At 34.9% G+C, this 12,399-nt stretch overlaps 2 protein-coding genes across 2 annotated transcripts; both read left to right on the top strand.

The window, feature by feature from the left end:
- Window positions 1–1,839: 1,839 nt before the first annotated feature.
- On the top strand, window positions 1,840–4,582 carry LOC114379910 (L-ascorbate peroxidase, cytosolic-like). The gene is made up of 10 exons (XM_028338730.1): window positions 1,840–2,000; window positions 2,082–2,211; window positions 2,312–2,486; window positions 2,598–2,663; window positions 3,375–3,423; window positions 3,504–3,589; window positions 3,717–3,796; window positions 3,894–3,996; window positions 4,083–4,141; window positions 4,276–4,582. Exons 2-10 carry the CDS (start codon window positions 2,093–2,095, stop codon window positions 4,289–4,291), a joined length of 753 nt encoding a protein of 250 aa, XP_028194531.1. The 5' UTR covers window positions 1,840–2,000; window positions 2,082–2,092; the 3' UTR covers window positions 4,292–4,582.
- A 4,701-nt stretch (window positions 4,583–9,283) lies between these two features.
- Window positions 9,284–12,327, top strand: LOC114379691 (mitogen-activated protein kinase 3-like). The gene is made up of 6 exons (XM_028338380.1): window positions 9,284–9,691; window positions 9,918–10,047; window positions 10,745–10,882; window positions 10,991–11,323; window positions 11,510–11,693; window positions 11,847–12,327. Exons 1-6 carry the CDS (start codon window positions 9,531–9,533, stop codon window positions 12,014–12,016), a joined length of 1,116 nt encoding a protein of 371 aa, XP_028194181.1. The 5' UTR covers window positions 9,284–9,530; the 3' UTR covers window positions 12,017–12,327.
- Window positions 12,328–12,399: the final 72 nt, after the last annotated feature.

The following is a 12,399-nucleotide window of genomic DNA, read 5'->3' as shown; positions in this document are numbered from 1 at the left end:
GGACGTGAATTTTGAATTTTAGATTTGTGTTGCTTTTCAAATTAGGCATTACAATTATTTTTTATTTCTTTAATTTGAAATCATTAAATATATTCAAATCAATTTCAGTCATAATTTCCTATTTAAATCATTGAATGTATATTATAGTAGAAAGAAGCAATTTTAATAATTTGTCAAATTCCCTTCCTTAATGGTTACCTACTCCAATAAATCATATAAAACGCCTTGGGTATTTTCTATACCTTAATACCTTAATTATTATACCATAATCAATTGTAATATGTATTAATTAAAAACATGCAACTTGTGATGTGTTTTATAATTGACTATTGTTAATGCGTTTTATTTTCTAAAGCATATTTCCTCACTTTAGAGGAGACAAACAGTTAATAACTGTGATAAAATTAAATACATATATATTAAAATCTATCTAGCGAAAATCATATGAAAGATTTATAATGCCTTCGAGTAAATATTTAAAAATTTATTTTTAAAACGTTTTAAATTTATAAAACTATTTTTGTTTAAAAAAATTGAGTTTAGAATGAAATGCTCCATATTTGAAAGTTTTCATTTTTAATAAGTTTAGAAGAAAATTTCACACAACATTTTTAGTCTAAGGTGAAAGTACTACTTTTCTTTTTAATTAAACTTACTTTTAAGGTTACATTTGATACATAATTTTTTAATTCTCAATTGAATCATTAAGAATAAGATTCACAAAAATACTACAAACATGTTTACATCTAATTACCATGCAAAATATTAATTTACAGTCAATTATTAAAAACTTTTTCTTTTTTCATATCTAAAAAATATTTTTATTCTTTTTAATTTTTCATAACTTTTAATCTTCTTGATACTATCTTTCTAAAAATATTAAAACATTTCTTATATAAGACTTAAATATGTTTAAATTTTCTAATAAATGATTAAATTTTATTATAGATTTTTAACAATTTTTTTATTGTTTTATCATGGTATATTAAAATTTTTATTTAAAATTTCTGTTTTGAGTTAAGTGATATCTTCATAATCATTAATAATATTAAAAATATTAATTTGAATGATAAAAATCATTAATGAAGACAAAAATTACAATAAATAAGAGATCGAAAATAACAATTTTTTTTATTAAAAACCTAAAATAAAATTCGATATAAACATAATATTATTATGATTAAATTACTCATTTAGTCCTTATAATTTTATGATTATTATTTTTTTAGTTCTTTTAATTTAAAAATGATTTTTTTAATCACTATAATTTAGATTTTAATTATCTTTAGTCTTTATAATTTATATTTTAATTCTTTTTTAATTTTTATAATTTAAAAATTATAAAGACTAAAAAGAAAGAATCATAAAATTATAAAGACTAAAAAATTTCTTTTAAAACTAAAGAATTAGAAATTTAAAACATCACTTTTAATTTACAGCGACTAAAAAAAATAAGAATCATAACAAAAATAAATAAGTAATTTAATCTATTATTATTATTATCCCTAGCCGCTCCAAAACATGGCTGTCAGTATGGTACGAAAGCGCGATCACACAACCCAACACAGCGAATGTACTAATCCCGTCAACGAGGGCAACTTCGTCATTTCACCCTCAAATTATAATAGTCAAATGGGCTTATGGCTTAACGCCACCAAATCCGTTCTCACTCTCTTCGATAACAATAATCCATTGTTGCCTTTTACAATCCCATCCTTTGTTTCTCTTTCTCCTCACTGGTCAGTCATAAAGCCTTTCCTCACCTACCCCACCGTGCAATTTACACGTGCAAACCTATCCCATCCGTCAATTTCCCAAATCAACAAAAACCGCATGATAACAATCCAACGGTCCATGATCACCTACTAGAACTTTCTCCGCTTCTCCCCGTTATATCTACCTTCCCCCTCCCACACTTTCTTCATTGTTGGCTTGTGCTCTGCTCGTGCCTCTAGGGTTATCATATCTCCATTTCCATTTCCTCTCTCTCAGTTTCCAAGGTTCGTTTCGCTTCGCTGCATTCTCCGAAATCCATTACTCTAACTTCACGATCTGCATTTTAACCTTTTTTTGTTGTTTAGAATCTTAAGCTATGGGAAAGTCTTACCCAACCGTGAGCGCTGATTACCAGAAGGCCGTTGAGAAGGCGAAGAAGAAGCTCATAGGCTTCATCGCTGAGAAGAGATGCGCTCCTCTAATGCTCCGTTTGGCGTACGTTTTTTTTTTTCCATTTAACTTTAGATCACTGTTATTTACGACTCTGAGTTTGTTGACTGTCGTTTTGACACGTTTTGGTACGTTTTGTGTGCAGATGGCACTCTGCTGGAACTTACGACGTGAGCTCGAAGACCGGTGGTCCCTTCGGAACCATAAAGCACCCCTCCGAACTCGCTCACGGCGCTAACAACGGTCTTGACATCGCTGTTAGGCTTTTGGAGCCACTCAAAGCGGAGTTTCCTATTTTGAGCTACGCCGATTTCTACCAGGTGATGATTTTTTATTTGTTTCGTTTTTTTTTTCGTTTTTTTTATCTGAGAATTTGTTGTTACTTGTCTTTGGTGCTTGTGCGCTTATTTCTGTGTTTGTGTTTAACGCAGTTGGCTGGCGTTGTTGCCGTTGAGGTCACCGGTGGACCTGAAGTTCCCTTCCATCCTGGAAGAGAGGTATCGTACTGCAAGTTTTTAGTTCACACTGTTACTGTCCGTTGTTCGATTTGATTAAATTTTATATTGTATATAATAATACATGATAATCTATGTTTTGTAAACTGATTTGATTGTATTTTTAATTTTTATGCTGAATTTTGTTTTGCTCGTAGTGAACGGTAGTTGTTGTAGAGCTATTGAATTGTGGATTCGGATTCCCTGCATTCAATTTTATTCATTCACGCATTAACAATTTAGAACTGTTTGATGAAGATAGACGGCTCATTAAGTCATTTAACACGTTCATATTTTATTTCAACAAATCTGATTTATTATAAGCATTTATCTGATTTGTCAGATGTCCATCCATTGGTATGACTGTGTGAATGCGTTATTTTGACTGCACTGAATCTGTTTCCTTGGATTCTCATGGTGTATAATCTGTGGCATTTCCCCCCATAAAATTCCTTTAATAGCTAACATTTTTTCCACAAGATTCCGTTAATAGCTAAAACTCGCAATTTGTTCTACAAGATTTGCTTGGGATACTTACCAATTTTGATTGCATGTATTGTTGCTTTGGATACTTTGCAGCATATTTGTTGCTTGTATTATTATTTTGCACCCAATTTTAGAAAATTACGGGGCACTATTTTGCTGTCGCAACTTTTTTGTGCGATATGATTGATTGTCATTTTTGAAACTAATGTGGTGGTTTGTTCTGATCAGGACAAACCTGAGCCACCACCAGAGGGTCGCTTGCCCGATGCCACTAAGGGTCAGTACTCTAAACTTGTTTCAAGAATTTTGTGATTGGTAGGGATTGCTTTGCTTAGGGTTTGTTCCTGATTGTTGCAGGTTCTGACCATTTGAGAGATGTGTTTGGCAAAGCTATGGGGCTTAGTGACCGAGATATCGTTGCTCTGTCTGGGGGTCACACTATTGTATGTTATGATTTTAAATTTATTTGTTTTAGCTACATTGTCAAATTATACTGCTATTATATTGGAAAAAATGTAATATCTAAACTCGTAGCTTTACTGGTGTAATTTTGCCAAATGTATTTTGTAGGGAGCTGCGCACAAGGAGCGTTCTGGATTCGAGGGTCCCTGGACCTCTAATCCTCTTATTTTCGACAACTCATACTTCAAGTGAGTATTTTTACGTCTCAGCAAAAAAATTAACACTTCTTTTTTACTTGTTGGAATTTTCATTCTAACTCTTTATCTATGTCCTAAAATGTTTTAGGGAGTTGTTGAGTGGTGAGAAAGAAGGCCTCCTTCAGCTACCTTCTGACAAGGCACTTTTGTCTGACCCTGTGTTCCGCCCTCTTGTTGAGAAATATGCATCGGTATGTATTTCGTAATATTTTGCATAACATTGAATTTTTGGAATGTAGAACATTTCTTGATGTATTTGATTTGGTAATGACTTCAGGACGAAGATGCCTTCTTCGCTGATTACGCTGAGGCTCACCAAAAGCTTTCTGAGCTTGGGTAAGTCTTGATATTTCTTACATTGATAATTTATAAATTCATGATTTTATGAAGCTTTTCTCTCCGTTTTACTTGACATGTTTTGCGTTGTTAATTGGGTGGTTCTGATTCGTGTCATGACTGTTGCCTCTCAGGTTTGCTGAAGCCTAAGCAACGTTTTGGGGATTGTTGGAGAGGCACAGTGCCCATAATATTTCTCTCATAAATTCTATGGTCATGGTTTCTAATGCGCCACTGTGGGTTCCTCAAATTTTTAGATAGCTTTTGAATGTATTTTGCTGGACGTGGTGATGATGATTGGAGTTGGGTTGTTTTTGTTTGTGGTCGATCCTTTTGTTAAATAACATTGTTCAGCGATTGCGATATTATTACCCTTTCGGACCTAGCCTCGATCTTTAGTTCTTACCGACTATATATAGCTATTGCGTTTTCCCGATTTAATTATCGTATTTTGTGCGTGTGGTTGTTCTTGCCGTTTAATTGCTTTGTAGTATGTGACCATTTACCGTAATAACTAGTAATTTGTCTATTATTACTGGACAAATGTTTGTGGCGAAAGAAATTTAGGACCGTTAGATTGGCGCGCTTCATCCTAAAAAAAATCATCCATGTCGACAATGCCCCTGCTGTTTTCTTGTGTTGATTGCGTATTTCTTTTTGCATATCTGAGAAAAGTCGTTGCGTTTTTTTTTTTGTTTTATTTGAGAAAGGAGGGTGGTTTGTGATTTTCAGATCTGAGAAAGGGTAGGTGTTGGTGGTGTTGCCATCGTTGCCTTGGAAAGGAGAGTCGTTGTGGTGGAGGTGCTGTTGCCGTCGTTGCTGTAGTGTTGGTTATGGATGTGAAGGGAGTTGGTGCTGTGGTATTGCCGTTGTCATCGTTTCATTGCCGTAGTTTGCCTTTTTCATTGTCGCTGCCATTGGGGTTGCGGTGGTGTTGCTGCCGTTGAGCTTTGGTGGTGATGATGCGGTGTGGTTGTGTTGGACTGTTAGCTTTTTAAATAGTCTGGATTGAAATGTGTACAAAAATATTCACAAACCAATTATAAAGCAAACAAAAATACTCCCAATAAACAAATATTTACTAACACAAAGTAGATAAGGGAGAAAAATAAATAATGAAAAAATCTTAACCTTTGATTAAACAAATAGTTTATCCAACGGTTGAAAGCAACTTTTTCATTCTCATAATGGGAAACTTGCTAACTTTCCCACGCTGGCCTTCGTCTGGTAGCAAGTGCATGAATGCTGATTGTCTTGTTAAGTGCTAGGGAGCTAAGTACGGATTTCGAACCAAGTTGTAAAGAGGGTTTAATTCAAATCTTGAGTGGATTAGCACTTGTAAGTGCCACGTTGTACGGACCAAAGTAAAAGATTTGGGTCAAGTTGAAATCGATGAAAAATGGGTCAGCTGTTTGGGTCGTTGAGATCATGTTGAGACCAAGTTGTTTTGGGGTGAAGCTAGGTGCAACCAGCATTTTTGTTGGTGTAACCAACACTTTACGCAAAAAGACTTTATTAGACTTTATTACCCTTGGCTTATTTTTAAAACATTTGTGCACCCAGTGCTTCAGTTTCTCTCTCCTGCTTCTCGTATTCTTCTTCTTCTTCACCCAACGCTTCAGTTTCTCTCTCCCGCTTTTCATATTCTTCTTCTTCTTCACCCAACTTTTCATTTTCTTGCGCGCTTTTGGTATTCTTCTTCCGGGGCATTGCCATTTGCAGTGATGTGGAGTTGCAGTGAGGTGCATTGAGGAGGTTCCTGTGAAGAGCTTCGCCACCATCCACCGTTGAGGTAAGCGTCATTTCCATTTCTTCTACTTTTGCGCTGCTGTAGTTAGGTTGATCCGCTAAGGTAGTTAGGTTGATCTGCTAGTGATTTAGTTGATCTGCTAGGTTGTATGTTGATTCGCGTTAACGGCAGGTGAATAGACGTAGATGACTCGCAATTGTATTTGGGGTACGGATCAAGTTGATCCGCAAAAATCTTGCGGATCAACTTGATCCGCAAGAATGTCTTTTAATTTTAAAGAGTGGAAATTAGGTTATAATTTATGAAAAATGGTTTTTAATTAGGGTTTAGGGTTAATTTTGAGGCTTTTAGCCTGAAGTATGATATTGTATAATGGTTGTTTAAGATATTGGTTTGAAATTTGGTTTTAAGGCTTTTTATTGTATTATGTATGAAAGTATAATGCTTGTTTAAGATATTTTGGTTGGTGTCAATTTATATTTTGAAGGTTTTAGTGGTTTATTACTTTATTTATATCTTGTATGGTAGTGAATAATAAATTAAAAATAGGAACACAAACTATTAGGTTGTAGCTTTACTTTGAACATAAACTATTAAGTTTTGCTTGTCATATGGTGCTTATCATATCCTATAATCTTTTTTAAGGACTTCTCATATGGTGCTTGTCATGTGCCTAAAAAAGATTAGAACCCTTAAATTTAGACAACAATTTCTAATGGTCCAAAATTTATTGAAATTGTTGTATAATAGATCATTAACCACATAACAGAATGATAAACTATGTTAGCAATAAGAGAAATAAATGGTGCCACTCGGATGCCACATAGCTGAACCTAGCTGAAGTGGAGGTGTATCATTGGGAAAAACTTATAATTCATGGGACACAACCACTGATCTTAAAGTCACTACCTTTGTTCCTAGTGAAGATTCTGATTGCATTGTTCTTAACCAAACAAAAATTGGATTCTCTCAAGCTGAAAACCAGCTAACCAGCTTCCTTGATCCTACGTAGTCTAAGCTGTAACCTTTGCACTTCTTGTAAATGCTCAGGGCCTCAACCATGCCTCTCTGCACATTTATTGAAAATGTTAAATTAAAAAAACTACAACCTTCCATATGAAGCATACCTTGAAACCATTCCAAGAAGCCTCTTGTATAAGGTTTTTTTGAAGACATGTCCAACGACATGTGTACTTGTTTCAAATGATGCTCTAATTTCCGTGTGCTGTAGCGTCATCATGTTGTTCATGGCATCTCAGACACTGCATAAGTCTCTAAGGCTATTTTGTAACACTTTTTTTAAAGCCCAATGAACAGATTTAACCTTACATTTCAGATACACAAATAACAATAAACATATACAATAATAAAGTTCCATCAATTCATCAATGTTAATAGAAATAATTGAACAATTTCATACCTGTTTGTTTTTGTGTTACCTAAGTGCATCACCTTATTCGTCCATGCGGTAACAAATTTTTTCTTGTGTGGGATTATCCATGTATCCTTGACATAGTCAACAAATATTGGCCAAGGTGAACAAACCATTTCAAACTTCTTTAGGCACTCATCAAACTATTGCTCCGAAGGACAATCAAGAAGAGTTCCCTAGGCATCCATGACATACTTCCAAGCATTTCTTTAACCAATTAATGATTTACATTTGGTCTTCACATTCTTGTTTATGTGAAAGTTGCACAACAAATTTGTACACTCAGAGAATACAGTTTTCATTGCATTTATCAATGTTTGGTCTTTGTCAGTCACAATAACTCTAGGGAGGACATCACGTCTTAAAAATAAACCTCGAAAGCATTCTAAAGCCCAAACCACATTATTAAGATGTTCACCCTTTAGATATGCAAAATCAACAGAGAATGTCATCTCAGTTGGTATCATTCCAACAAAATCGAGCACTAGGAGTTTGTACCTGTTTGTTTTGTAGAACTGTCTATGAAAAACACCAAATTATATGCGTTGACTAATTTCACTGCATCAGGGTGACACCAAAAGATATCACGAACCACGCCTTCATCCTTTAATCTGTGTCAATGAATATACTGATCCCGTTCAAGAAGCTTCATTAGATGTTGTATTTCGGTATCATTTCCTCTTATGGAAGAACGGTATGCACTTCTTGCATTGTATATTTGTTTGATGGTCGTACAACTATTGACATTGTGCTCCTTCGGAGTTAGCAAAATATTTCTTGGTTTGACCATTGACTTCGTCATATCAACAATAAGTGTCTTTTCAACTTTACTCAATCGCCCGACATATGAATGTCCAACTAATGACTTGACCAATTCATGATTATGAATCTCACAGATCAACTTCACCATCCAGTCTTGTCCTCCAACTACTAGCTTGCCACGAAGCTTGAAGGAACACCCACATTTCCTAGTCCAAGTATCTCTTCTAAAAAATTCTTATTTCCTACATCGATACTTGCTACTCCTTTCACAGCCAATTAACACAAACGAAGTCCTTCCTCTGCTACCAGTGTTTGTGTCAGTTCTTCCTTTACTTAAGTCCTTCCTCTACTCCTTTAATATTTAATTATTTTATATATGTATTTATTATAAAGTGAGAAGAAGAAATGGTAAAAAAGGAAACCTCATGATTATTTTATTAGAATAAAAAAAAATTATTATCTTTTTTTTTTATATTCTTAGATAACATTAAACGACATGTAAAAAGAAAGGAGAGAATAATATATAAGAAAATGACCCTCAGGGTTTTCAAATACAGAGGAGGAGGTTTAGTGTAGAAAGAAATAAAAGAGTATTGTTATATATAATTAAAAAATAGCTCAAAAGTACAAGTATAATTTGTTCAAAAACTTCGTAGCTGGGATGTTATTAGAAGTAGTTGTCAGTTAGAGATTAACAAATAAATTTCTTTATAAACCTAATCAATTATTTGCGCAAATAATTATCCTCAAGTCGAAAATAATTTTACCAAAATTATTAATTTTGGTGACTGAAAGGGTCCAAATGCCGAAACAAAGGAATCGAATCATTTTATAGCTTTATATATTATGCATAGGCATAGGAATGCTTGAGTCAAAAATTGCAATTATACTAACACGCTTCTGACTCAATTATTCAGTTTTCTTCTGGCTCAGGAGAATAACATCATTCTATTATATTTATTATCATTATTATCTCTCACGTTAGTTTAAGAAAATACACGAGGTGGCTTTGACGAGCATATAAATCACATAGAGGAAAAGAAAAGGTTGATGGCTGTTGAAATAATTGAACGAACGAGCTCCGTAGATGAGAGGCGGCTACGATCTGAGCCGTCAGATTAGGTTTCGTACGCGTCACACGTGTGCGCGTGTGGTTCGTTTCGTTAATTTTTCCCCCTCGCGCGTTTTCACACCTTCTTCGTGGCACCTGCTCCGAAAGAGTGTGAAGTGAAGACTCAACGTGCTTACTTACTCGGCCGAGTTGACCGAGCGAAAAATAAGAATCACTCACATGCCCGCCGGCACGCACGCACGCACTGACTCGGTGACTTACTCACTCGCTCCTTGCGGACACTATTTAAATTAAAAACCTCTTCCTTCCACTTCTCCATCGGCTTCGTCTTCTTTCTCGTTCTTACTTTGACGGTTTCTAGAGAGAGAAAGTGATGGCCGGAGTTAATCCAAACGGCGTCGCCGATTTTGCGGCGGTTCCGACGCATGGCGGACAGTTCATTCAGTACAACATATTTGGAAACCTCTTCGAGGTTACGACGAAGTACCGTCCTCCGATCATGCCTATCGGACGCGGCGCGTACGGAATCGTTTGGTACTGATTCGTTCGTTTTCTTCGATTTATTTTGTTTTTTTTTTTTTGAAAACGCGATTGATTTAATTAAGAAGTTGTGTGTTTCTCTGATTCGGTTTTTCGTTCCTCGATGAATTGGATTTGATTGTGGATATGTTAATCTGTTAGCTAGTGCTTGAGTGTTTATTGTTTAACGTTTACTTTTTTTTTTTTGAGAAATCTGAATATGTTGATGTGCTTTTTGAAGCTCACTGTTGAATACCGAGACGAACGAGCTGGTGGCTGTGAAGAAGATAGCGAACGCTTTCGACAATCACATGGACGCTAAGCGTACGCTTCGTGAGATTAAGCTTCTTAGGCATTTGGATCATGAAAATGTGAGTGATATCTCTCCTTTGCTAAGTTTGACTTATTTTAGATATATCGTATCATATGATACAAATTCAATTCGTGCTTGGTGGAAATTTTTTTCATACACTGTTTTGATTATGCCACGTAGTGTAACATATATTTTCATGAAATAGTCAGTTAAAATTAAGATTCCAATATACATGCAGCACTGTCAGAGTAATTTTTTTTATATGATTTTTAAAATAATTTTTATAAAAAGCAACAAACATAAGACACGACACATTTTATATGATTGAATAATAATGTAGAAAATCTTTACAATATCAGTGCTCTCTAAAATTAAAACCAAAACTGTTGTGAATTTTCATATAACTTTTTTAGAAAAGGTTGTAGCAACATAAAATGCTACTATGCCAGTAAAATACATGTGGTGAGTGGAGACACGTTTGCTAGGGACTTAATAGAGTCAAGTCACATCTCCCAATTGACCATGACTTCCTAATTTGTGGAACACACGATGACATGGTACTGGGATTTAGTTATAAACTTTTGCTATTCATAACATTGAATTTAATTTAACTTATGCTTAATAAGTTGGTTGTGTACTTGTGTTGGTACGGCTTTAATGTTTACACTGTAGTTTAAAGCTAGCCAAGTCCACATTAATAAAAGAGTTCACACCGTTGTCTATTTCGTTGTGATTAAAATGTGTTTCCCTGACAGGTAATTGGTTTGAGAGATGTTATTCCTCCACCCTTGCGTAGAGAGTTTAATGATGTCTACATAGCCACTGAACTCATGGATACTGATCTTCACCATATCATTCGCTCCAATCAAAATCTGTCAGAGGAGCACTGCCAAGTGAGTGCTCTCAAATTGTTATTTTCTTAAAAAAAATTATATCATAAATATTAAGTTTACACATTGGAACTTTGTTTTGCTGATGATTGGATGCTCTTGTACTTGCAGTACTTCTTGTACCAGATTCTTCGTGGGCTTAAGTATATACATTCTGCAAACGTAATCCATAGAGATTTAAAACCAAGCAACCTGCTGCTAAACTCAAACTGTGATTTAAAGATTATTGATTTTGGTCTTGCGAGACCGACTTTGGAAAGTGACTTCATGACAGAATATGTAGTCACAAGATGGTATAGAGCTCCCGAATTGTTGTTGAACTCCTCTGATTACACCTCTGCTATAGATGTGTGGTCTGTTGGTTGCATCTTTATGGAGCTTATGAATAAAAAGCCTCTGTTTCCGGGCAAAGACCATGTGCATCAGATGCGCCTATTGACAGAGGTGAGATTGAAAATATAAATTTAAACATGATGTAAAAAATTGCATTAAATGCTCCCATAGCTGCTCATATAAAACATTGATGATCATATAGTTCAAGTTATTTAATATCATGAATATAACCAATAATTTAATTATAAATGGTAATTCTGGTTCCATGCTTACTTATCCCTCTTCTCTTATCCACAGCTTCTTGGCACCCCAACTGAGGCTGACCTTGGGTTAGTGAAAAATGAAGATGCAAGAAGATATATCAGACAACTTCCTCAATATCCTCGCCAACCTTTAGCTCAAGTCTTCCCCCATGTTCATCCCGCAGCCATTGATCTTGTTGATAAAATGCTGACAGTTGATCCCACCAAAAGAATTACAGGTACTTTTCCCATTCTTTTATGTTTCTGTAGATAGATAAAGCAACATTCGGTTTCACTTTGAACATTGATGATATCTGCATTAGCATCAGTAAAGCTACACAAAGAATAGATTTGGGCAAATTTTCATTTCTATTTTGTTTAAATATTGGCAGTTGAAGAAGCACTAGCCCATCCATACCTTGAAAAACTGCATGATGTAGCTGATGAACCAATCTGCATGGAGCCATTCTCATTTGATTTTGAGCAACAGCAATTGGATGAAGAGCAAATAAAAGAGATGATCTACAGGGAAGCATTAGCACTGAATCCTGAGTATGCTTAAAGCAGAAGACTCAAGGACTTGAAGCAAGCATATAAGGAAAAATAATAATTCGTTTTTAATTTTTTTATCACTTAAGTTCCCTGCTTACAAGCAGGAAACGATCAAGTTGAATGAAAATTCAATCTTGTTGCCAATCAAACTCCCTTAGGTAATTTATTCAATCTGTGTGACTAGGTAGGTGCAATTACGGCTTCATGAGCGCCCTTTTGTTGTAAAGTGCCATGTAACTATATTAATTTCCATATATTTTTTTTAACCCTGACGGCTTATTGTTGTAAAGTGACATGTAACAATATTCCCTGTTTGCCACACACTAATGCCATATGGGGAGAGGGACTAAAAAAATCATTCCTCAAGTTTGAGGGACTAAATAAAACAAACAT

The sequence above is a fragment of the Glycine soja genome, chromosome 12 (assembly GCF_004193775.1).
Source record: "Glycine soja cultivar W05 chromosome 12, ASM419377v2, whole genome shotgun sequence".
Lineage (NCBI taxonomy): Eukaryota > Viridiplantae > Streptophyta > Magnoliopsida > Fabales > Fabaceae > Glycine > Glycine soja.
The sequence above is the reverse complement of the archived record's forward strand: the minus strand, read 5'-3'. Positions and strand labels throughout refer to the sequence as shown.